At 36.5% G+C, this 26,200-nt stretch overlaps 4 protein-coding genes and 1 long non-coding RNA gene across 6 annotated transcripts; 1 reads left to right on the top strand and 4 right to left on the bottom strand.

Annotated features, from left to right (window-relative positions):
- Nucleotides 1-888: 888 nt before the first annotated feature.
- LOC128222570 (myelin P2 protein-like) lies at nucleotides 889-5,630 on the top strand. The gene is made up of 4 exons (XM_052931649.1): nucleotides 889-1,128; nucleotides 1,531-1,697; nucleotides 3,606-3,716; nucleotides 5,313-5,630. Exons 1-4 carry the CDS (start codon nucleotides 1,044-1,046, stop codon nucleotides 5,361-5,363), a joined length of 414 nt encoding a protein of 137 aa, XP_052787609.1. The 5' UTR covers nucleotides 889-1,043; the 3' UTR covers nucleotides 5,364-5,630.
- A 1,548-nt stretch (nucleotides 5,631-7,178) lies between these two features.
- Nucleotides 7,179-11,542, bottom strand: LOC128246693 (sulfate transporter-like). Its single transcript, XM_052965049.1, has 2 exons — nucleotides 11,208-11,542; nucleotides 7,179-10,052 (listed from the first exon to the last, which is right to left on the bottom strand). Exons 1-2 carry the CDS (start codon nucleotides 11,220-11,222, stop codon nucleotides 7,959-7,961), a joined length of 2,109 nt encoding a protein of 702 aa, XP_052821009.1. The 5' UTR covers nucleotides 11,223-11,542; the 3' UTR covers nucleotides 7,179-7,958.
- Nucleotides 11,543-15,896: 4,354 nt separating this feature from the next.
- Nucleotides 15,897-23,312, bottom strand: LOC128246323 (sulfate transporter-like). Of its 2 annotated transcripts, none has more exons than XM_052964517.1 (2): nucleotides 22,658-23,312; nucleotides 15,897-18,648 (listed from the first exon to the last, which is right to left on the bottom strand). In XM_052964517.1, exons 1-2 carry the CDS (start codon nucleotides 22,703-22,705, stop codon nucleotides 16,555-16,557), a joined length of 2,142 nt encoding a protein of 713 aa, XP_052820477.1. In that variant the 5' UTR covers nucleotides 22,706-23,312; the 3' UTR covers nucleotides 15,897-16,554. The 2 variants fall into 2 exon arrangements, with proteins under 2 accessions (XP_052820477.1, XP_052820482.1); XM_052964522.1 differs by having other exon boundaries at nucleotides 22,858-23,312.
- On the bottom strand, nucleotides 19,670-20,506 carry LOC128246338 (uncharacterized). The gene is made up of 3 exons (XR_008263242.1): nucleotides 20,398-20,506; nucleotides 19,930-20,087; nucleotides 19,670-19,754 (listed from the first exon to the last, which is right to left on the bottom strand). It is a non-coding gene; the product is annotated as an uncharacterized LOC128246338 (long non-coding RNA).
- Nucleotides 23,313-24,711: 1,399 nt separating the features above from the next.
- On the bottom strand, nucleotides 24,712-25,083 carry LOC128205848 (serine-rich adhesin for platelets-like). Its single transcript, XM_052907862.1, has one exon. It carries the CDS (start codon nucleotides 25,081-25,083, stop codon nucleotides 24,712-24,714), a length of 372 nt encoding a protein of 123 aa, XP_052763822.1.
- Between the last annotated feature and the right edge of the window lie 1,117 nt (nucleotides 25,084-26,200).

Genomic DNA, 26,200 nt, shown 5'->3' with positions numbered 1-26,200 from the left:
TTATCCTTTTTTTGTCGCTATTTCATCATACCGAGTACAGCCCCTTTAACATGAACATTATTTCATTAAACTGCTTGTTTACGGGCATATCTGGAAATTTGATAAACTTGAATGTATGCTATCTCTTTGAATGCTCTATTTGAACCTCTGAATTGAATTGTCTTGATCAATTATCTCAATATTTTCATGGTGTGCATGAATTAGACTGAATAAATGTGATGAATTCGATTACCATTTTGGGACAACCACAACAACAACATCAAAATCAACAACAACAACAAGAACACGCGTGAATTCAATATTGTTATAATGATCGTGTTGTTAATAATTAATCTAGAGCTTGTATCATTTGACCATTAAATTAAAAAAAAAAACAGCCGAACTCCGTTTGCTCGAATTCGCTTGGCTCGAATTCTTCGTTGGGTCGAACTTAATGTAAAGAATCGATTTCTTTTAACTGAAGGTAAAATCCCGCTTAATCCGAAATTTTCGAGGCTTGAGGTATTTTCGTTGGTCCCTTGAAAATTGAGCAAACGGTGATCGACTGTATAAGTTTTAATTTCTGTGTTCGTGATATAAAATTTTGATAACAAATGAAGAAAAAAATCCACCCAATTATTTAGTCGATCATCCAAGGCGATGAGGTATTTATACAATATTTTTATTGTTGAGGTAATGTCAGTGACGTGCACAAGTAAAGCACTTTAGATAATAATGGCCTCAGGCTAGTATCCTGACCGGAATACGTACGGTCGTTATCATTCGCCTGTGGCATTTATACTTGCAATACGATTCGTTCTACTTTATAACCAATATTGTTATTCGTTCTACATTATAACCACTTCTGTTTAATGCTTCTGACTGTATATATAGCCAGTGAAGCCATCATCCCTTCATTGATGAATTGATTAATTGTGTTACCACTACAAATAGAGTGTTTTTTAGCCTGACTATTATAACGTTAAAGTAAGCTGATCGCAGTTTACCTGTAGTTGTGCATTAAAGTTCTGCTGGTTTTATAAATAAAGTAGCATACAGATATTATGGCGAGTGAAATCAAAACCTTATTTGAAGGGAAATGGACGCATACGAAAAGTGAGAAGTTTGAGGAATATCTTACCGCTATTGGTATGTTATTTGCATTCGAATATTTCACTATAATGTTATAAAGCATACATATTTATTAATGAAGCCACAATTGTAAAAATTATTACTATCTTCTTAGTTTTCTAAGTCATAAACATTCCTTTTTAAATTTAGGATTAATAACAGTTTTAGGTGAACACGCTGTATGCATGAACGCAGGAAGGCACGCTTGTAATTGTCCAAATAATTGCTATGGGGTAAATGGAAAAGAAATCTGATCCTGCATTCATAGAGCATGAACACATACACAACCATAAAAACACGATTTGTCTGTAATAGTAGTAGAGGATATTTGTGTTAATCTGACATTTAATGAGCTGTATAGATTAAATACATATTTTTTCGTACTCATTATTCATATTCAGTCATTCACCTGGGTTTCAGGTATAGGTTACCTCAAAAGGAAGATGGCAATGTCCCTGAGCCCAACAATAACAATATCGGTAGATGGCGAGGAGATTTCAGTCAATATATCGGCCGGGCCTAAGGGAAATGAGTCCAAGTTTAGACTGGGTCAAGAGTTCACGGTTGGAGGAGAGATGGAGGGACAGGTGAATACATTAAAAAAGATACATGTAAATGACAAAACATGTATGTTACATTATTTAAGTCCATTTCGATATATTTTTGCTCGCTTGTGAAAGTGAATGACTAAATTATACAAACGTCTTTTCGACGTCTGTCCAATTAAAGTATAAAACAGTATCGCTGTACGTAAGACAAAGCTCCTGGTGGAGATTGAGGCTTGCATAATTAACATATGCATTTGACTCATTCTTAATGTTCAACAAGAAAAACCATTGATTCGAAGCATCAAAGGGCGCATGAAGTGTATGATAATGTGTATATGCTGAATTTGTTTGTTTTCTTTTATTTTATCAATAAAAAAGTATTATAACCGTTCCATGTTTATTTAACCGTTTTTAACAGTATCATTATTTATTCGTTACTCAGTGTTGCATGCAACTTATATTTACACTTACATACGAAACGTACTTTGAAGTGGTGCACAGAATGCATTCATCTTTTTATGATCGAATCAAGTCTTAGCCAACACTTCTTCGAAGGGGGGTAACTGCCGTGTCGTTACATGAAACACCAGACACCAGAAATGTTGTCTGCTACGCTTTTTCGATTTATAAATACACATGTAAATATAAATGATGCCGTCATTGTTTTAGGGCAAATTACACCAATTCAGAAGTGTCTACTCATTGCAACATGCCTTTTTTCTTTTAAATGACACATGACAGAGAATCAAAGCATGGTTATACCATCTCAAACCTTTTGCTACTTTCCATAATTATTTTTAAAGTTGAGTAGTTTGTAACTTCAAAACCATTCTGAACATGCTGGATCTACTTGATCTTAATAAGATTGGTTAACACATTCGGAACTCCTCGGCCATTTTTATCGAAAACAACCTCGGATGTATTTGGACGGTTCACATACTCAAAAAGCGGTACATTTAAGTCCGCTGCAAGTAGAGCGCGTAGTAATTTTATTTGTAATCTTATACTTCATTGGTAATCAATTTAGACTAAGATCAATAAATACAACTCTAAAACACTACATTTTATTAATGCTATGATTAAAAAAAATAAACACTACTTCAACTGATGTACCGAGGTTGTTTTCGATAAAAAAAATCCGAGGAGTTCCGAATGTAGTTAACATTTTCACCGAATTGTTGGTATACCTACACCGGATTTTGTCACTTTATCGATTACACAGTGGTTACGTTAAACTATTTTTTTTCACAAGAAACGTTACTTTTTTCTAACTTTTTTTTTAAACTTAAGTACACATGTGGAACTTATAATATAGTGCTGGGGATCCTGAAGCACTGTTAATCATTGGTATTTTGCGTGCAAATTAGCCAACTGCCTATAGAATATTATAGGAAATTTATTTAGTAGGTTGTGGCCTTTAAAATATACCATCATAACAAGGGGACACGCTGTTAAACATATTGGTCAACTTGTTTGTGTGTTCTCTTTCAGCGTCCTAAAGGAACAACAAGCAACTCTTTATTATATTTACAATGTTTTTTTCTGGAATTCAAAACATTTCATCATTAAACTTCGAAAAAAATGATACACGATTGATTATCATTTTTTACGAAAAGCTCTGCCTTCAATATACAACCGTAGATGAGCGTTTCATAACACATTGTTTATGGGGGGGGGGGGGGTGTCTTCCAAATACAGCCTGGTTTTTATACTTATATTGTATTACATCCGTGTTGTATTTTAATTTTCTACTAAACACCGTCATACGTCTATGATTTAGTACGATTATCATTGCTAAGTCACAGAAATTAGCATAATGTAACCATAGTTATAAAACCATATAAACATTGTGAATGATTTTAATCAGAAATGTGACCAAACTATGTTCAGTTTCGCACATTGTACGTTATTATTTCACTTACGATAATAGCACTTCGTTCTTTTCAGGCAATAGCAACATTTGAGGCAGGGAAACTGTCCGTGAACATAACCCCTAAAGATTCATCAAAGAAGAAACAAACTGTCACGAGAGAAATCGTTGATGGAGGGTTAGTGCAGGTAAGTCATAATTGTGTACTAATTCATGACCGCTTCAACACATTGAATTGCAAGGTATCATTTAATAAGCACCAATTCCTGTTTTTAATGAACAGCATTTCATGTGCCTTATACGATATTGCGGAAATTGTACGCAAAATACAAATACTGATTTGTTTTACCAGAAACTCCTCTTTGAAACAAGGAGTGTTTTATAAATAGAATGTCATGAACTAATTATATATATGCATATGATATTTGCTTGTCCATGCAGTGTCCATTCTTTTATTGATACATTTTCGTTTAATGCCCTTTTGGTTATAAATCCTTAAAGTTGAAAGAGAGAATGTGTACTGATCGTAATTGTGCCTCTGAAATTCGCTAAAACAGACTTTAAGCGATCTAAATAACGATGAAAGCAGACATATAGCGATAACAATAAACTTTAAGCAGTCTTAAGCAGACTTTAAGTGACCTCATATGCGATAAAGGCAGATTTCCACCGATTTAATATGTGAGAAAAGCAGATAACGAATCCAATATGTGAGGAAAGCAGATTTTAACCGATCTTATATTTGAGAAAAGCAAATTTAAACCGAATTAATAGACTTTAAGCAATCTTATATGAAAAAATGCACATTTAAACCGATCTAATATACGAGGAAAGAAGATTTAAACCGATCTTATATGCGAGGAAAGCAGATTTTAACCGATCTTACATGCCAGGAAAGCAGATTTTAACCGATCTAATATACAAGGAAAGCAGATTTTAACCGATCTTACATGCGAGGAAAGCAGATTTTAACCAATCTAATATTCGAGGAAAGCAGATTTAAACCGAAATAATAAGCTATGAAAGCAGACTTTAAGCGATCTTATATGAAATAAAAGCAGATCTTAATCAATCTTACATGCGAGGAGAGCAGATTTTAACCGATCTTACATGCGAGGAAAGCAGATTTTAACCGATCTCATATACGAGGAAAGCAAATTTAAACCGAATTAATAAGCTATGAAAGCAGACTTTAAGCGATCTTATATGAAATAATAGCAGATCTTAATCAATCTTATATGTGAGGAAAGGAGATTTAAAACGATCTGATATGCGTGGAAAGCAGATTTAGACCGATCAATTATGCGAGAGGAAAGTGGGCTTTAATCGATCTAATATTCGAGGAAAGCAGGTTTTAACCGATCTTATATGCAAACAAAGCAAATTTTAACCGATATGATATGCGAGGAAAGCAGATTTTAACCGATCTTATTGCGAAGAAAGCCGACTTAAACGATTAGATATGCGAGGAAGGCATGCAGGCTTACATTGATGATGAATGCAAGCTTAAGTCGATTTAAAATGCGATGAATGCAGGCTTTAGTCGATTTAAAATGCGATGAAAGCAGGCTTTAGTCGATTTAAAATGCGATGAAAGCAGGCCTAATATGCGCGGAAAGCGGGCTTTAACCAATCTTATACGCGAGAGGGAAGCAGGATTTAATCGATCTAAAATGCGATGAACGCAGGCTTTAGCCGATCTTATATGCGAGGAAAGTTGACCTTAACCGATTAAAAATACCGATTAAACATTGTATCTTACTACCATTAAATCTCTATTTCAGACGATGGAAGTAGACGGAGTTATATGCAAGCGCTTCTTTAAAAGGAGTTAGAATGATAATTAGTGGTCCTTAATTCGAAAGATCTGAAATGAAATATGCGGGCCTAAAACGAGGAACATTCGTAACAAATCGGAAAAGCAGTCAGGGAGAATCAGTTGGTCTCGTAATATTTGCTCTACGGTTGTAAATTGTGGTCTTCTGTTATATCATTTCTATATCATTGACGTTATGTTGACATTTTCATATAAGTATGTTGTTGTTAAAGTATTTTCTGTCAGATTGTTTCAGGGTATGTAACCATTTTTAATAAACTTATGATTCTGTTGTTTTTGTTCAAATAGTTTATAGTACCCTGATGAAGAGAGAAATACTACACTACCGTTTAAGAATGGTTTGATGATATGGTCATTTTGTCAATTTTACATTGTATTTTGTGCCTCAAGTGGAAATAGAACTATTGATATGCCAATATAAACATAAGGAAAAAACAGTAATTGTGAAGAATGGTCGATTTTATGAAAATTTGCATTTCAGATCCAGGGGGCGGGGGGCATTTCAGTTAAGATCTTAGTCGATTTAAAGGGACTGTACACCAGATTGGCACCAATTGTTTTAATTCATTCAAGTCGTTATTAGTACTACTGAAGGAGAACGTCATATATTTGTCAGTTATATAATGTTTATGAAAATCTGTTGAAGTATTAAGCGTAAGTTTATTTGTTAATATATTTTTAGTGATATTTTGAAGAAAGCAGGTTTGTGTGTAAAGCTAGGTTATTGAACTTATGTGATAGTAAATGCATGGATCATAGATATATTCTTACGCACCCTGTCCTACCTTCCATAGACTCTCAATCGTGTCGAAAAAGTAATCAGTGTAAAGCCGAACAATATAGATGGTTCATTATATCAGTAAATGAACACATTCTGACAAATCTATTGTAGTGCCTTTACAGAACAATGTAAGCGTGTGCAGGCATCCGCACCATATAAATGTCTGAATATTAGAAAAATTGTCATTGACATACGGTGCTAACACCGCATCGCCGCAGTGATAAACAAATACGGTGTTACGGTGCTAATTTCACGTACATTGTAATTGTTCATTTAATCAGTACTTCAACACATTCTGACAAATTTACTGTAGTGCATTTACAACGCTCTTGGAGACTTTACCCTCAATCATGTTTTTACCAACCTGATCATTTATAATTCTATAATTTTACCTAAAGGGGCACGCCCGACAGTCCAAATAAAAAATCGTAAAAAAGAACAATATGGCACATTTTGTGCAAACCAATGGGTTTTCGTTGCTGTGGCGCGCAGTGTGATCAGCTTAAGGCGACGTGGTTGAGCATTTCTTGCCATAGATCGCGCATGTTAACTCTTAAGCCGCGCTCCAATGCTTTTTCATGCCTGGAATGACAACAGTTAAGATGCAACTGCTTTCCATAGAAAACACACAGGTGTTATGACTAGAACGAACAAGCAACACCAAAATCTAACATTATAAACGTTCAATTTAGAGGGTGTGCATGTGTGTTTTCGGGATAGTGAAATGCCATCAATGAATAAAGTATATAAGTCCGCCGGGCATTCTATTTTTAAAAACATGTCAACCGTGTATTTTTTCAGGTATTTAACTAAAATACTGAGGAGGAAAAAGAACGACATCTTTTCTACAAGTTTAACTGAGAAATTTGGCGTATCGGGCCTCTTGAAATTTATAAAGCAATCATTTTGGTTGACTTAAAACGAAACACATATACATTGAACGGAATGGATGCCTGTCGAACTAAAACTCTTATTCAACGTTCAGGTTTATACCAGTCTGAACATGTACGGTCTTTATTATAATTCTAGAGATGTTTGGTGCTCTGTGGCTTTCATGTAAATATGACGGGAAATAGAGTAAACAAATGAGGACCATTCGCTGTAAAGTCGGAAACCGTTTTAGAAAGTGCGGGTGGGACCATTTATGATATTGTCGATTTATCTAATAAACATGTTTAAATGAAGTATGACTTTGATAACATTTGTTATTCAAACAACTTCACTGAACGTTTCATTTTAATTTATAACTATGTGTATATTTAAATGTGGCAAATTGCAGTCATCGTTTTGCAGAGTAAATGTTTTGTGTACAGGTGTATCTAGTCGCAAAATAAAGGGTATTTAATAACATTATATCTTAATATCCAAACAAAAATGTTCTATTAAATATGCAAATGTTAATACATTCGTCAACTTGTTAATCACATTCATTGATAATTTGTTCCCAGTTAATCGAAGTTCGACATCAATGCATACATACATCGACTCCATATATCACTATGTGACTCACTAACTAAGTTACAAAATGCATACAGTATAATTGTTTTAGATGTACACCACCTCAATAATATGATCTGTTTAAGTACTTTGACATCAACTATAGGTTAAATTGCATTTATAATAAAAGAAATGTAGTTAAGGACCCATAATTATAAATATTGCTGTAATTACTTTATTATGCAAAAATAGAATGAATCAAGTATAATATGCATGAGCACAATCTTTAGACAATGTTTAAAGAATACATGTACATGTATAAGAAAACAGCAATTAAACATCATTAACGTTCAGGTTCAGTTGTGAAAAACCTCATTACATGTGGACATTCAGGACATCACTATAAGCATCTGTCCTGTTTGCCTCCAGTGCATCAAACACGTCATAATAAACGGCAGATTTTTGGAATGTTTTAAAGAAGTCACCAGCTTCCAGAGTATTTGCAACCCCACTCTGCAAACCTACCAGGCAAACGTTGATGCCCATTTTCTTGTATACGTTAGTCACCTGTTGCAGAACCGCGAGGCCAGCCATGTCAACATAATCGACGGAGGATAGGTCAATCAAAACTGTCTCGACTTTTTCACTTTTAATTCCAGCTGCTGCTTCTAGATCAACACATGTGATAGCACCATTCACTTCTTCTTTTGATTCCACGACATCATTATTTACATCGACTGTTTGATCAGTTGCTTTTGGGTTAACAGTGATTTTCTTGTTTGGGTTGGTGATGTGTTTATAGATTTGAGCTTTAATTCTCTCAGCTGTAGCGAAATACAGATTCGTGGGAACTTTAAAAATTCTCAGGTTCGATTTTTTCTCGTATCCTCGTGCATTAGCATTGACTAGGATATCTTCATTTGATGCCCGTGCATATATCTTACCGATGGCATAATGATCTCGAAGAATAACAAGTAAAATGGAAATCCCTACTCCAGCCACGATTCCATAATTCAAGTCAACAAGAAGGCTAACGGAGTTTGTCACAACCCAGATAACGAAGTCGTATTTGTTAATTTTCCAAATAAGTGGCAAGTTTTTGTACTGCAACAAAAGATCCTTCATGGCTATGATGATCATGGATGCTAGCACCGATAAAGGAAGTGACACAAATAACTGTCCTATAACCAAAATAACAAGCAGTATAAACACAGATGTAGGTATGGCATTTAGTGTGGTTCTGGCCCCGAGGGTACTTAGAATCATTGTTCGTGGAAGAGCAGTTGCAGAGGGAAAACTATGAAAGAATCCTGACACAAAATTACTTGCCCCGTAGGCAAATAGTTCCTGGTTATCGTCAATAGGAATTCCGTGTTTGTTGGCACATAACCTCGCCATGGAGATGCTCATTGTGAGGGACAGGATTGCCATAACAAAAGCGTCACTGACGAAACTTCCGGCATTCCGTAACCATGGCAGAGCTGGTCGGGTAAAACCACTCGGTATCTCACCGGCAACTTTCACACCAAATACGTCTTTGAAGTTTGCAAAATGAGATATTATTGTAACGGAAATAACGACGATGAGATCGATTGGAACGGGAATTTTCATCTTGTCTTTGAACCTTTCGTTGATGCAAATTTTTACAAATAACAAAGTTAACATACACACAATTGCAATTATAACTTCTGTAACGTTTGTTTGTGCAATTTTACTGAAAAGGTCTATGTACATTCGAACTAGCTTCCCAGCGCCTTCAAACGTTTGCACTTTAATCCCAAATACTTTCGGTATTTGACTTGATGCAATGTGAAAAGCCGCGGCAGTTGTAAACCCCCCAACAAACGAAACAGAGAAGCATGTTGTGATGACACCAAGTTTGAGAAGACTCATACCCATCATGATTAATCCTGCAAGAAGACAGCAAGCCATCGATGTCTTGATCTTTACCTCCATAAGTTCGTCGTCAGTCGGTATAGATTCGTTAGCAGCCCGACGAGCGGCAGTAAAAGCGTCTGCCTCGCGATCAACTACTGTGGCGGTGAGCAGTGCCATTATGGCGTTGGAACCGATAGATATGTGAGGGGATGTTCCAAATATCATGTAAACGAGAACAGAGAAGAATGTACTGTAAAGGCCATGGATCGGTCGTAAAGAAGCTAAAATACCGAGGGCCATTGCCAATGGTAGATGCAGGAAACTGACTGTCAATCCTGCGATGAAATCGCCAAGGATGTATTCCTTTATTCTATATTTTCTAGCAAAAACAATTACCGGAAAGTAGGAGAATACGATTCCGATTATGTCCGCAACTGTACATGTGCAGTTCGTCTTGAGTGTCCGAACAATACTGAACTTCGGACGGTCTGGGATGGGGTAGGTTCGATCGTAGTCATCTTGTGTGTAAACCTGCCGAGACAACTGCAGCTTACTCCTGATAATATTGGTGTTCCTCTCGTCGAATGAAGCCTTAATGAAAGTAGATAATGACATGGTATACGCTTATGTTTTTGATTCAGAACAAGTTAATCAAGTAACACTATTTTAACACCTGATTGCGAGAATGTTATAAAAATATGAAGGAATTATACAATAGAACGTAACGGTGCTTGTCCAGCAGTCAAATATTAATTTAAATATGACATGTTTTAGATGCACACGAACCAAAGATAGACAGACACTCAACGATAGAAACACTCATTACATGCATATTGCTGGCAGTTGTATAAAGATTTAAGAAAGCAATATTTGTAAACATATTATATTTCTAGATGTATTGCAGTATTTAAACAAACATGTTATTGTAAACATTTGCTTTCTCAATTCTGGCTGTTGAATGCAAATTGATATAGATATCTTCCGCCATTGGATTCTATACTGAAAACCTTCTCAAGCGCGAAGGGTTATTTGGTTTTGCCTTATGTAAAGGGTATAACAAAGGGTATAATACTAGGTAAAACTTGCAAGATGTTCACCGGCGGTTTACCGAGTTCATTTGATTTATGCATCATCAGGGCCGGCATTTACTTGAAAACAAAAATGTATACAGCAAAATAACATATTCACTTAAAATTGACTTTAGGGGAGCTTAAAACGTATTATGCATAGTGATACCTAAGGCCGAGTTATTGATACCAAACTAGTTTAAGTTTTGGTTTCAATGGTTTCGTCGGATCGAAAACCTGTTTCTCAAGTTTTCGGATAGCACGAACCGACGAAACTGTTCCCGGAGGAGGTTTCGATAGTTTAAAAAGCCTTTTTCGGTTTTCTTAAAACAAACGTTAAGACTGGTTTTCATTTTATTTGAAACGTCCTAGGTCAACGTGTGCGATTGAGTACATATAAGCTAGTTGACTACCAGTGAACTTCCTGTTTCGCTGACTGACCGCTGCATTTCTAAATACAGATTTCTTATGTATGCATTTGTTATATGCCTTTGTTGCATCGTGTGTTTCTCGTAAAGTATCTGTTAGGCATGGGTCCTTGTGCATCTAATCAGGGTCATAGTCCTTGTTTTTGAACTTATGATATATCAATTGAAGAACTGATTGGTAGTTATGTATGTCAAAGTTGCGTCTCAAATACAGTGAATGGTATCAGAAATACTGTGAGAGATTTACTCACCCTTTTAAAATCCATTCTGCTGTGTCTTTAGATTGTACACTTTATGCACAAAGCAAACTACTTAACTTTGCTAAATACAGTATTTCATATTCCAGTATATGTATTAACATGATCGTATCATACTATTTTCACTCACAGCTAAAACATCTCAATGTACGCTACAGTACTTTTGTTAATCTCCTGCCAGTAAAGCTTAGTTATAAAAGTGTGTTTATTTTTTGTATCCTAATGCGCATGGTTAATTTAGTACATCTGTTGAATAAATGAACTCTATCTTATAAAAAGAGCCACTATCTTAAATCAGTACTCCAGTACGTTTGAAGAGCTATGAAGAGTGTTTAACACGAATTGAGTTTTTTCGATCGTGCTAGATCATGATATGTTTTAGCCTTGAGGCAACAATCCAGTATCATAATGATGTGGAAATTGTTGTAACACGTGCGTGAAATTTCTGACATGCTAAGGCACTGTTCGTTGATGTTTTAGTTTTATGAGAAACTCTACGATACACGAATGGTTTTAATTATAGATTCGTTTTACACTGAAAATTTGCCTCGTTTTTTATTTGCCTTTCAAATACGATATATTAATGTTTTATATGGTTGTCTCATATGTTTGGTCATGATTTGCATATTACATTCAACTGTTGTTACCATGCCATGTGTTTTTAACGATGATCTTTTTTCATGTTCGCACAGCAAATGTTCTGTTCTTTTTTGTTCCTGTTTTGTTGAAGTTTGGAAGGATGATCAGTCAACAATAACGATGATGCTAATCGTTAAATGAACGGTTTGGCTGTAGGAACGTTTTACAATAACGGAAATAAATCATTGTTAAATTAAAGAAAAATGTAAAGAAGCTTCAGAGGTGCCCTAAATATTTAACAAAAAGAAAATTGGCTGCCGTTGTTGGATGATTGGTAAATTAAGCGACACGTCAGATAACGGTAAATCAAAGCGTTTATAACGCTGAAACGCTTTCTGCCTGCTACGTTTTATGAGTATAGTCATGTAGTTGTAAAACAAATTAACATAAACATTTTAAGATAGTGTATGCATGCTCATGAATTCCTTCGCAAATACATAAAGATTTTTTTATGCTGGAACTCATGCATGGAATATCATTTAAAAAAGTATGGATTAATACGCAATTGCATTTGAAACCTGCTCAAAATCATTGCACAGCCACGGATAAAGCATTTAGGCATTTTTAGCTCACCAATGCACGAAATGCTCAAGGTAAGCTATTGTGATCGGTCTTTGTCCGTCGTCCGTCCGTCAGTCCGTCCGTCCGTCAACAATTACTTAAAAAATATTTACACTGAAACAACCTGGGCAAATTCAATGAAACTTCACAGGAAGCTTCCTTGGGTATCCCTCTACAAAAATACAACAAGGGGTCACGATTGGTCAACAACAACAGCAACAAGAACAAAATGGCTGACTTCCTGTTTTGCTTTAAAAAAAAGTCTCCTCTGAAACTGCCTGGCCAAATTAAATGAAACTTTACGGAAGCTTCCTTGGGTGACCCTCTACAAAAATACAACAAGGGGTCATGATTGATCAACAGCAACAACAACTACATCAACAAAATGGCCAACTGCCTGTTTTGCTTTAAAAAACATCTCCTCTAAAAATACCAGTCCAAATTCAATTAAACTTTACAGGAAGCTTCCTTGGGTGACCCTCTACAAAAATACAACAAGGGGTCACGATTGACGAACAACAACAACAGCATCAACAAAATGGCCAACTTCCTGTTTTGCTTTCAAAAAACATCCCATCTGAAACTTCAACTCCAAATTTAATGAAACTTCACAGCTTCCTGTAAAGTGACCCTCTACAAAAATACAACAAGGGGTTACGATTGATCAACAACAACAACAACAACAACAACAAAATGGCCAACTTCCTGTTTTGCTTTAAAAAAACCTCTCCTCTAGAACATCAGTCCAAATTTAATGAAACTTTACAGCAAGCTTCCTTGGGTAACCTTCTACAAAAATATAACAAGGGGTCGCGATTGATTAACAACAACAACAACAATCTGGTCAACTTCCTGTTTTGCTTTAAAAAACATCTACTCTGAAACTACCAGGCCAAATTCACTGAAACTTTACATGAAGTTTCATTGCATGACCCTCTACAACAATACTACAAGGCATTGAGATTGTTCAACAAAAACAACAACAAAATGGCCGACTTACTGTTTTGCTTTTTAAAAACAATCTCTGAAACTACCAGGCCAATTTCAATGAAACTTTACAGGTAGCTTCATTGCATACCCTTTACACATATAAAACAAGGCATCGTCATCAGTAAAGATATGTTTAAATTGCAACATTTTTATTAATTCTTTATCATAGAGCTTTTGCTTAGGTGAGCGTTTTAGGGCCATCATGGCCCTCTTGTTAGTAAAATCTACTGTACCTCAAACATGACTGAGTCGTATTTAATTTACTACAAGGGTATGCTCGCAAACCAAATGCATCCAGCAACATGCGTTGGACAAGTTAATAAAGTTTGTTTAAAGCTGCACTCTCACAGATTTACCGTTTTTACAACTTTTGTATTTTTTGTCTTGCCGATTTAAGGCTATTTTAAACTATTTTGATTATAATATGAATAACAATCAACAAAAAGTCTATTTTTAACTGATAGTATCTAGATCACCGCCAACGGTCAAACTGTAAACACAGATATAAACATGTATTTATGTTGATTCAGTACGCGTTCATTTTGAAATATATTTGCGAATTCCGCTTTTTTATTGTTTTTTTTTCAATTGTCTATATTATTAGGATATTCGCACTATTTGTATCCGCACAACATATTATGAATACTAACGACAACGCTACATTTAGCAAGCTCCTCATGCAGAACGCAGCTCCCCGTGGCTATTAGAGCAAGTTGGTAATTAGGTTTTTGACCATCGCAGTCATAACAGCGTTTGGGTTGATACGCCCGTGTGCGCATATATACGTGAAATGTTCAAATGTCATGTCGATCTGACGATGGTATATTCCGTTATATGGTTATAAAAGTATGCAGAGCTAGCGGCCTTACAGTCTGATACTAAAACGAAAGTTACTTTAAACAAGCTGTTATAAATAAGCAAATGAACGAACAACTCCGCAACGTGGAAGTCAACTAGATTTTGAAAGTTTTTTTTCCAGCATATCACATTTGCGTTCTTTTGCTCACTCGAACCTTAAAACCAATCACGCGCAAATATTGGGAATACTACCCGTATAATAAGAGGTAAACAAGTGGTGAGAGAAAGAAAATCTGAGTATTAAAGTATCTCAGTATCTGAGTGCTAAAGAAGCACGACCGTAATTCAATTTTGCACCGAAACACTGGCAATTTATAACGCCTCAACAGCGGCTTCGAAACCAGTGTTTGTCACCGCGTCGTTCTTGCGAGGGTAATTTAATACTAGACTTAATTCTGCGACTGAAGATTAACCAACGCAAACTATACATGTATGGATGCTTTGTGGGATTAAGAGCCTGCATGTTCAGTAGTTAGTTCATCGCGATACGTAACTATATTTGATAAATCGCTGATGGCGGCAGTCAATTTCTTTGAATTCGATCGACAGGTCATATAGGTTGCACTTGATTTCAAATACACATAATTGATTGCAGCGGAGTTAAAGCCACGTTAAAAAAATCGTTACGGCCCCTTCAATCCGAGTTAATACAACTGTACCACCCCAGCGCAAGTGTGTAATTTGAATCACGAGAGTAGAGCATGGGTGCTTTGTATCATGTTGTCAAGAACAAAAAATACGCGGTATTAGTTTAACACGTTGCAGTTTATCCACATGATAGTTATTTTCTCTTGTCTTGTTCCCGTCCCGGTTTGAGAGTTGTACAAAATAAAACAAAGAAAAAAATGTCTTGCATGTTGAAATATAACGTAAACAACAATGGCTTGCCAAAATGGATATTTTGAAAGTACTTCACTGTTTAGTTTCATTTATATTCGTTAACTAATCTGGCCCCAATATCACGAAAATACTCAAGTCAAATCTCAAGCTCAGTCTCAACTCATTTAACTATATTATAGCATCATATAATTCAAAATTGTAAATGTTTTACCCTTTTTTTAAAATCGCATTCTCTCATTTATTATGTTGATAAAAAAATGGTCAATATTTTATAGAAAACAAAATTGAGAGCAAAAATTGTACTTGAGTCCAGTTTATTATTTTTGAGTTTTACTTAAATGCATTTTGTGCTGCATAATTTTTTTTTATTATATTGAGCAATCATTTTAATCAACATAATGCATGTAAGTATGTGCTTTTAAAAATAGTAAAACATTAGTATTTTTAATAATGTCATACTGTTGTGCGGAAAAATGAGTTGAGATTGAGGTTGAGATTTGACTTAAGTGTTTTCGTGATATTGGGGCCAGGTGTTATCGACGGAGACCGTAGCTCAAGGAGCATACCACTTATTCAGCACAAAATCCTTTCTTTGTTTGTAATAATCTCGGCTATATGTCATAATACCATAGTCTCTTCTAACAGATATATGGAAAATAAGGTGAAGTTTTTAACAATAATTACATGATTATGATTATAACACATAATCATATAAAAATTGTGTTCACTAAATGAAGCGATTCTATTGGTCAATACAAAATTTATTTCAATCAATATCCCAAAAAGGCAACCGTTTTCAGTATAATATATCAACATTACAATGAGGCAAGCATATCAGATAAATGTTAGATGATAAAGATTTTTAAATTGTCGAACAGAAAGCTAAAAGCTACCTAATGTAATGTCTCTCGTTTGTCACTTATTGAAGCTCTTTATACAGTAATTTGATTAAGATATTATAATATAATTGTGATTGTTCAAACAATGTCACTGTAAACAATTTCCAATTTAATAAACAAGGTGTATCTTAATATGTTGACAACCTTATAGTTATTTTCCGTATACATCCAACCTGTTGATATCATGCATGTTGAAAGTTTGTTTTAAATTAATGAAAGTACGACACCACAATATGTTTTCACGTAACTGGTTCTTTAATGCATACACCTTTGTTTTAGATATAATGGAGTTAAATAGACATACATAATATCATGTGAACAATTGTTTTGTCAGAATTACAGAACCCTTAGTTTAAAATCTGTTTATAATATATTTAGTACAGCTATGACCGCAACTGTAATATTTTTGCCTTGAGTTCATTATACAAATACATAGAAAATTACGGACTGAATGCATGAGCAAAAAAACCGGCACTATTTGATTTTTTGTTAGAAATAGAAGTCCAGTTGTGATTATACTCTGATGTGATTATTACATTACATTTTTCAGAACATTATAATTTAGATTCTGTCATGTTTGCCTCCAGCGCATCAAACACGTCATAATAAACCGCAGATTTTGGGAACGTTTTAAAGAAGTCACCAGCTTTCAGAGTATCCGCAACGTCAATCTGCACACCTGCCAAACACACGTTGATCCCCATATCCTTATATACGTTGGTCACTTGTTGCAGAACTCCGAGCCCAGCCATGTCAATATAATGGACAGAGGATAGGTCAATCACGACTGTCTCAATCTTGTCGCTTTTCAAGCAGGCTGCTGATTCCATGTTAACATTTATGGTAGAACGATTGTCTTTGCCGTCAACTTGTCCCTTAGATTCCACGAAACCATACTTAACGTTGACTGATTGATCTGTTGCATTTGGGTTTACAGTGATTTTCTTGTTTGGGTTAGTGATGTGTTTGTAGATTTGAGCTTTGATTCTTTCAGCGGTGGCGAAATACAAATTGGTAGGAACTTTAAAAATCCTCAGGCTCGAGGTTTGCTCGACTCCTCGTGCATGTATTAGTATGTCTTCGTTCGATGCCCGTGCAACTATTTTACCGCTCGCACACTGATCTCGAAGGATAATAAGGAATATGGAGATTCCAACCCCAGCGAGTATCCCATAATTCAAATCAACAAGGATACTTACGGAATTTGTAACACTCCAGATAACGAAATCGATTTTGTTAATTCTCCAAATGCGAGGCAAGTTTCTGTACTGTAACAGAAGATCCTTCATGGATATGATGATCATAGCTGCCATCAACGATAAAGGAAGAGACACGAATAACTGTCCTATGAACATAATTACAAGAAGAATGAACACTGATGTTGGTATGGCATTTAGTGTGGTTTTGGCCCCGAGGGTACTTAGAATCATTGTCCTTGGCGGAGCAGTTGCGGAAGGAAAACTGTGAAAAAATCCCGACACGAAATTACTTGCCCCGTAAGCAAAAAGTTCCTGGTTATCGTCAATGACAACTCCGTGTTTGTTTGCACATAGCTTCGCTAATGAGATGCTCATTGTAAGTGATAGGATCGCCATAACAAAAGCGTCACTAGCAAACCTTCCAGCATTCCGTAACCATGGCAGAGCTGGCGGGTTAAAACCACTCGGTATCTCACCGGCAACTTTCACACCAAATACGTCTTTGAAGTTTGCAAAATGAGATATTATAGTACCGACAATTGCTACGATGAGATCTATTGGAACTGGTATCTTCATCTTGTCCTTGAACTTTTCGTTGATGCAAATTTTTACTAATAACAAAGTAAACATACACACAATTGCAATTATAAACTCTGCAGCGTTTGTTTGTGCAATATTACAGAACAAGTCAATGTACATTCGAAATAGCTTCCCAGCACCTTCAAACGTCTGTACATTAATCCCAAATACTTTCGGAACTTGACTTGACGCAACGTGAAAAGCCACAGCAGTTGTAAACCCTCCAACAAACGAAACAGACAAGTATGTAGTGATTACACCAAACTTTAGAAGACCCATACACATCAGGATAAGCCCTACAAGAAAACAGCAAGCCATCGATGTCCCAAGTTTAATCTCCATAATTTCGTCATCAGTCGGCATAGATTCGTTAGCAGCTTGTCGAGCGGCAGTAAATATGTCCGCTTCACGTTCAATTACAGTGGCTGTGAGAAGGGCCATAACGGCGTTCGTACCGAAAGATATTTGAGGGGAAGTTCCAAATATCATGTAGACGAGAACAGAGAAGAACGTAGTGTAGAGGCCATGGATCGGTCGCAATGAAGCTAAAATACCGAGGGCCATTGCCTGTGGCAGATGCATGAAACTTACAGTCAATCCTGCAAGGAAATCGCCAAGGATGGATTCCTTTATTCTGTATTTTTTAGCAAAATCAATCACCGGGAAGTAAGACAATATAGTTTTAAGAATATCTGCTGCGGTACATGTGCATTTGTTTTTGATTGTCCGAACAATACTAAACTCTTGTCGGGCTGGGGCGGGATAGGCTCGATCGTAATCATCTAGTGTGTAAACATGTCGAGACAACTGCAGGTTTTGTCGATTAGCAGTGGTCTTCTTGTCATCGCCGGAAGTCATCATGAGGTGTTCCTGGAAAAAAGTTTATTGGGGAGTAGAAAATGATATTGAGATCTGATTATTATTAAATGCACAACAAGTAGATCAAGTAACATTCTGGATTAATAGGTAAAAAACATGCTTTCTAGAGTGTATGAAGTATTTTGTAAATAACACTATAAAAATGTCAGATACAGGGGTAAAACATATAGCAAATGTTACATCTTTTCGGTAGGCGCAAGAATCAAGATCTTTCCGATAGGCGCAAGAATCAATATCTTTCCGATAGGCGCAAGAATCAAGATCTTTCCGATAGGCGCAAGAATCAAGATCTTTCAGAATAAAGACATAACAAACATAATGACATTAAACTCCCAGCAAACATTTTATATCGGCCCGATGTCGGGCCGATATGGAACACTTTATCGGCCCAACATCGGCATTTACATCGGGACGATGACGGATGTGCAACACGGTTCGACATCGGGCCGATGTCGGCATATTGTAAAAAGCCGACATTTAGCGAGCATGATGTCGAGATTCTATTTCGTCCTATTCTCATACAGCTGGATTGCCATGCTCAATGACAACAGAACATGATAGTTAAACACAATATTTTGTCTTGGTTTGTCTTCAGAGAGAAACATAATAATGCGATGAAAACCTACCAAAAACCTACAGGCATATTATATACTCAAAAATTCCTACATAAGAAAATAAACTATTTGATCTTACAAATTTTTATTATCATTGCTTAAAATATTCAAACAATAGGGTTACCACAGTGTGTGGATAAAACCCGTGAACAGTTTTATCAAAATGTACAAGTGATGATAAACAGCCATGCCATAATACACATAGACTGTCATTGTATAAATAAACAAACAAAATAAGACTTAAAATAAGAGTTATTTCATTGAACAATACTTAAGGTAAAGCTCCTGCATTAAACATTAAGGGTTTTTAACATAAGATTGTGAATTTTCATCCTGGTGTTCCAAGAAGCACTCATCCATCTGCGCCTGCCTCATTTCCTCTTTATTTCCCTTCCACCATCTCTGTCCGATGCTGTCCTCATTCAGGCGGCATATGTCTTTCGTACCTCTACCGTGAGAAACGACGGAATTTCACGACAGCCTCTGGAATAAGTGCATGTACTATTAATACAGAGATAGAGATAAGTTTTGGGTTTTTGTTAAATGTGAATTATTTTTTCTGTTGTTTGTATAAAATTTGCCTTCATCCCTTCGTATATTTCTTGGCGATCATATACTTGAACTATGCTTGAAAACAAAGGTTAAGAACGGTATATACCTGTAGATATGGTGCAAGTGTTGGGGGATCTTGTAGTTACTGTTGTGATGCTTGCAGAATAGTCCTGCCATTGCCACTGTCACTTTTAAAGGCCTTGGTGGTGGTGTCACTGACATTTATTCATCATCATCCGATTACAAATGTAAAACACTCTTTCCCTGAAAATGCATCACATTTTGTTACAGTAACAAATGCATTTATCGGTTATCCTGATCATTTATCCACTTTAGGTAAATTTAAAAGTTGGCATAGTCAACTTGCTTTTTCTTAAGTGTGAAATAGCCTAAATCACCTACTTTTTATCAATACTTTCCATCTAAATTCATGAACCGAATGATGTATCATAAATTAATTTGCTGCACAAAATTAACATATATATGCAGACACATTATCCTGACAGACTAAAGGTTACTAACATAGTATGAAAATGTTCAATATTAATGGTTACATAGCTACGTAAAGACATACCTCCCCTATGATCACCTTTATTCCTCATTTTCAGAATCTCAATTTGCAGTTGTCCGCTCTCTGCAACTTCGATCTTTCCACATTATACGATACTGTAAAACAAAATGTGTGTCAATTATGATTCACAATTGATAACAAAATGTTCTTTTTAAATTTGTCTACAATGGAAGCAGATAAATTAATCGTTCAAACCAAACTAAATCATCAATGTAATACTTTGCTTTTGTGTGCAAATGATTTCGCATGCTACCTTAATGTTGATTTTAATGGAACTGATAAACAACAAAAAGAACTAGTCACGAAAATATATTACACGAATTTCTTTCCAACATATTTACTCGAAATAAAAGGATTTATTACTTTCGAAAATAAAAATATAAAAAGAATAGAAGTATAATCATACCTTATATTCACGCGCTCAACAACGATTCAAACAGTTCTTACCACTGATGAAAAAACAAAAAGTATGACTATACTTTCAACTTATCTTTGAAATTGCACAAATACGCAGTGAATACTTAACTAAATATATTCGTAGATAATTATCAAATAAACATGAACTGAATCTTTTAATTACAGAATTATTTAAAAATAACCATATAAACTTAAATTCGTTTTATTATTTAATGATAATGAATTTAAATATCTATTAATCGCAAGGGGAATGAACTGCTAGTGAAAGGTGCAACATATGTATTGCTCTCCCTTGAAGCAATACTACGTATACATCGGGCCAATATCGGCCCGATATTGGCATATTTATAAAACTTTGTTTGTCTAAAAAATAAAAGCTATTGTTTATGTAATTATTTTTAATTCAGTAAAATCTAAACCGTATAGTATTATTACGCATACAATGTTTCAGTCAATATGCCCATATTTCGGGCCGATATCGGCAAACACTGGCCGCTATTCCGATATTCAGCCGACATCGGCCCGATATGGTCATGTTTGCTGGGCTGATCTACAAAATGAATGGATTATTGACAAAAGCGGGGGTAACAGCCTCGTCAGGGTCGGTAGAAGTTATATGCCCAACATAATTGTATCAAAAAGAGCGAAGTTAACAACCTCGGTCACTATCTATATGAATCTGACTATTTCTAGTGCGCAGTAGGCTAAAGTAGTCCAAAGATCAAGGTATAATATGTTCATCTATAGTTAAGTTTACTTTTAACCATGTTCTAGTTAAATATAAGTGCGTTTTCAGTGTAATTGTCATTCAAGAACAACTTATATTTTATTCTATTTCGTCACTGTTCGTCATTTCACTGTTGCATATTGCATGTATCTTATAAAGGTCGGTTTTGAATTAATTTGCCCTATCATATAATAAACATGTCTTAGCCATATTCAAGTAAGAAATAAATCATAAATCTGCCTTAAATTTTGAAAGTTATTCCAATAATTTTAAAAATTAATATCATGTGAAGAAATCTTGGTTTATTTAACTGTATGCTTGTGAACATTCATTTTTATGATAGGCAAATTCATTTAGTCCGTTGCCTAGCTCCTTTGTATGCTTTATGAAGGACAGGTGTTGTATTTAATACTGGTCTTAATTGGATCTAAGCGCGGTGTAGCTAATCGGATTGCTTAATATAAATAACGGACCTGTACAGTAAATGGAGTCAATGAAGTATGACCATAAGATTGACTTAAGTTGCATATTGAACACCACACCAGCACAAACATGAAGACAAAAACTGTTACAAGGCCAAACCTATCGCATCCACTATTAAACTGATTTCAATTGGTGAATTTAATATTTGTATGTATTTATACTGAAGTTAAGACGCTATTGATACACATATTTAGTTTTCAAACAACGGATTTGATCTCATAAAACAATGAAAAGTTCAGGGGCATGCAAAGTAGTCTAGAACGCAATCACATGCACAATGTTAGAGCCGACATTATTCAAAGTAAAGACATCCGGAATAAGCAAACACAATCAAAGCAATTTAATCGCGAAACTCGACGAAAAAGTTCAATGAAAGAACCACTACATTCTTTTTTATTGTTTATAACTCCCCCTCCGGAAAAATAAAAGAAAAAAATAAAGAGCCAATCAGAATAAATTTCAAACACACTGACCCATACAATAATACTGCAGCAAATACCAATTAAAAGTGAAAGTACATTTCGCAGTTAATAAATATATACTTTTAAGTTTAAATAATGCACCAATGTATCTGATGGATGCTTTAGTCTTGCCATCTTTATCTCGAATGCAGAGAAAAACGAGAGTCTGACTCACCCTTTCATTATCCATTTTGCTTTGGCTGTAAGTGATCTCAGACGACATGTATATACGCTACATGTATGTGTTGTTGTCCAATATCTATAACAGCCAGCTTTACATTGGCTCTGTACAGTTTTCCTCTTGTATCAATTTGTCTCAATATTGACATTCACAGCTGATTAAACATCGATGAAGACTGCAATACATTTGTTTACCTTCTGCCAGTAAAGTATAGTTATAAATCCGTGTTATTTGTTTCCTGGTGTTCATGATTTAAGATGTATATAAGTTGATGGACGGTGACCTTTCAATAGTTTAATGATTATAACTTTAAGTAAAGCTGCTAGCTTGAAACACAGCACTCCAGAATGTTTGTGACGTTAAAAGTGTTATTAACTAATTGACTTTAATATCCGCACTTCTTAATTACTTCCGATATTATAATAATCCAGTAACAACAATCCGAGAAGTTGTTTTTTATGTGTTTGGACAATGTCTTAATACTTGTGTACAAATCCAATATCTGGCACTTATTCCTAACACGTTGGTGCCACAGGTTAGTTGACACAGTCCATCAGCTAGTATGTTTGATGGAGGATTGGAGCAGTTAACGTTCTTTATCAATTAATTGAGTTGTATTACTTTCTGTATCATAATCAATAAAGTTTTAATTCAGCACCGACTATTTGATGTACTTGATTTTTTGTGTAGGAAATAATTCAACACATTTATACTGTGGGTAATCTGGTATCTACGGAAGTCCTGGAGGGACATTTGTTAGTTATTGTTTATTGATAATAAAATTTTACTTATTACTTCTAATTAGTAATTTATAACTTATAACTGATATCTTATTCCTAATTCCAATGTACTCTATATGGCGGGAAGTCTTGTTTCGCAGACGGTGCATTTATGAATAGGTCAACAATGAATGAATATGACAAGGGATGTATATATTATTCACATTTTCATGATTTTAATACTTTTAAATGCAATTGAAAGACTGATGTTTATGTTAACATTCTCTACATTTTCTTCAAGTTTGACAAATATTATTTTAGAAAACTAAGACGCTAGATTGCTATTAGGATAACTTTGTTTAAATCAGAGCAGACATCTCCTGGCCTACTGGCTCACAATTAACCTTGGTCATCAATAATATGTCCAAGATTGATAAGGATTAGATGATCGAATGTTTAAAAATAAATAATTATCAACTATGGCAATTTAGATTATAAATCAAGATGCATGCACACATGAACTGTTTGGGCACTAGTTACGTCCAGAAAGCGTCATAGAGTTTAACCCCGTTTAACTTTAACGCCCTAAATGCCCTAAAATGAAAAGAAAAAGATCATATTTTTTTAATATGTTGCTGCACTAGTTTAAACGGATTTTTTAACGAATGGGATAACATATGCGCGTGAATAACAGAAACAACTGAAACATTCGTAACTCCTCGGCCATTTTATCGAAAACAACCTCGGATGTATTTGGACGGTTTACATACTTAAAAAGACGTTTAAGTCCGCTGCAAGTAGATCGCGTATTAATTTTATTTAGCAGTTAAACTTTATGACTTAACTCTTGGAAATCTTAATTATGTATGCAATAATATACTTCACTGACAATCAATTTAAACTTGGATCAATAAAAACAATTCTAAAACACTATATTTCATAAATGATATAATTCAAAAATTTACGAACTACTTCAACTGATGTACCGGCATACATCCGAGGTTGTTTTCGAAAAAAATGGCCGAGGAGTTCCGAATGCAACTGAAAGTAACTAATGCAGGTTGTGCGTAACCTTCAATTAATCAACTCACAGCATACTTACTTCCCTGTGTTAAAAATAACAATGTTTAAAACATTGTCGAAAAATCAATATACAAACAGTTTTATAATACCAGTAAGTTATGTTCTTTGCTGAACAAGTTGTCCGCATGGTGAACTTTTATGACAGTTGCTTGTCCGTTGCCTATCCAGGGTCGTGCTGTCTGTCAGTTGCCTATCCAGGGTCGTGCTGTCTGTCAGTTTCCTATCCAGGGTCGTGCTGTCTGTCCGTTACCTATCCAGGGTTGTGCTGTCTGTCCGCTTCCTATCCAGGGTCGTGCTGTCTGTCCGTTGCATATCCAGGGTCGTGCTGTCTGTCAGTTGCCTATCCAGGGTCGTGCTGTCTGTCAAGTGCCTATCCAGGGTCGTGCTGTATGTCCGTTGCCTATCCAGGGTCGTGCTGTCTGTCAGTTGCCTATCCAGGGTCGTGCTGTCTGTTAGTTGCCTATCAAGGGTCGTGCTGTCTGTCCGTTGCCTATCCAGGGTCGTGCTGTCTGTCCGTTGCCTATCCATGGTCGTGCTGTCTGTCCGTTGCCTATCCAGGGTCGTGCTGTCTGTCCGTTGCCTATCCAGGGTCGTGCTGTCTGTCCGTTGCCTATCCATGGTCGTGCTGTCTGTCGGTTGCCTATCCAGGTCGTGCTGTCTGTTCGCTGCCTATCCTGGGTCGTGCTGTCTGTCCGTTACTTATCCAGGGTCGTGCTGTCTGTCCGCTGCCTATCCAGGTCATGCTGTCTGTCCGTTGCTTATCCAGGGTCGTGCTGTCTGTTGCCTATCCAGGTTCGTGCTGTCTGTGCGTTGCCTGTCCAGGTTCATGCTGTCTGTCCGTTGCCTATCCAGGGTCGTGCTGTCTGTCCGTTGCCTATCCAGGGTCGTGCTGTCTGTCCGTTGCTTATCCAGGGTCGTGCTGTCTGTCCGCTGCCTATCCAGGGTCGTGCTGTCTGTCCGTTACCTATCCAGGGTCGTGCTGTCTGTCCGTTACCTATCCAGGGTCGTGCTGTCTGTCCGTTGCCTATCCTGTGTCATGCTGTCTGTCCGTTGCCTATCCAGGGTTGTCTGTCCGTTACCTATCCAGGGTCGTGCTGTCTGTCCGTTGCCTATCCAGGGTCGTGCTGTCTGTCCGTTTCTTATCCAGGGTCGTGCTGTCTGTCCGCTGCCTATCCAGGGTCGTGCTGTCTGTCCATTACTTATCCAGGGTCGTGCTGTCTGTCCGTTACCTATCCAGGGTCGTGCTGTCTGTCCGTTGCCTATCCAGGGTCGTTCTGTCTGTCCGTTGCCTATCCTGGGTCGTGCTGTCTGTCCGTTGACTATCCAGGGTCGTGCTGTCTGTCAGTTGCCTATCCAGGGTCGTGCTGTCTGTCCGTTGCCTATCCAGGGTCGTGCTGTCTGTCCGTTACCTTTGCCTTTCCAGGGTCGTGCTGTCTGTCAGTTGCCTATCCAGGGTCGTGTTGTCTGACAGTTGCCTATCCAGGGTCGTTCTGTCTGTCCGTTGCCTATCCATGGTCGTGCTGTCTGTCCGTTGCCTATCCATGGTCGTGCTGTCTGTCCGTTGCCTATCCAGGGTCGTGCTGTCTGTCCGTTGCCTATCCAGGGTCGTGCTGTCTGTCCGTTGCCTATCCTGGGTCGTGCTGTCTGTCCGTTGCCTATCCAGGGTCGTGCTGTCTGTCCGCTGCCTATCCAGGGTCGTGCTGTCCGTCCGTAACCTATCCAGGGTCGTGCTGTT

This window comes from Mya arenaria, chromosome 2 (genome assembly GCF_026914265.1).
Source record: "Mya arenaria isolate MELC-2E11 chromosome 2, ASM2691426v1".
Classification (NCBI taxonomy): Eukaryota; Metazoa; Mollusca; class Bivalvia; order Myida; family Myidae; genus Mya; species Mya arenaria.
Note: the sequence above shows the minus strand (reverse complement) of the source record. Positions and strands in the feature narration are given on the sequence as shown.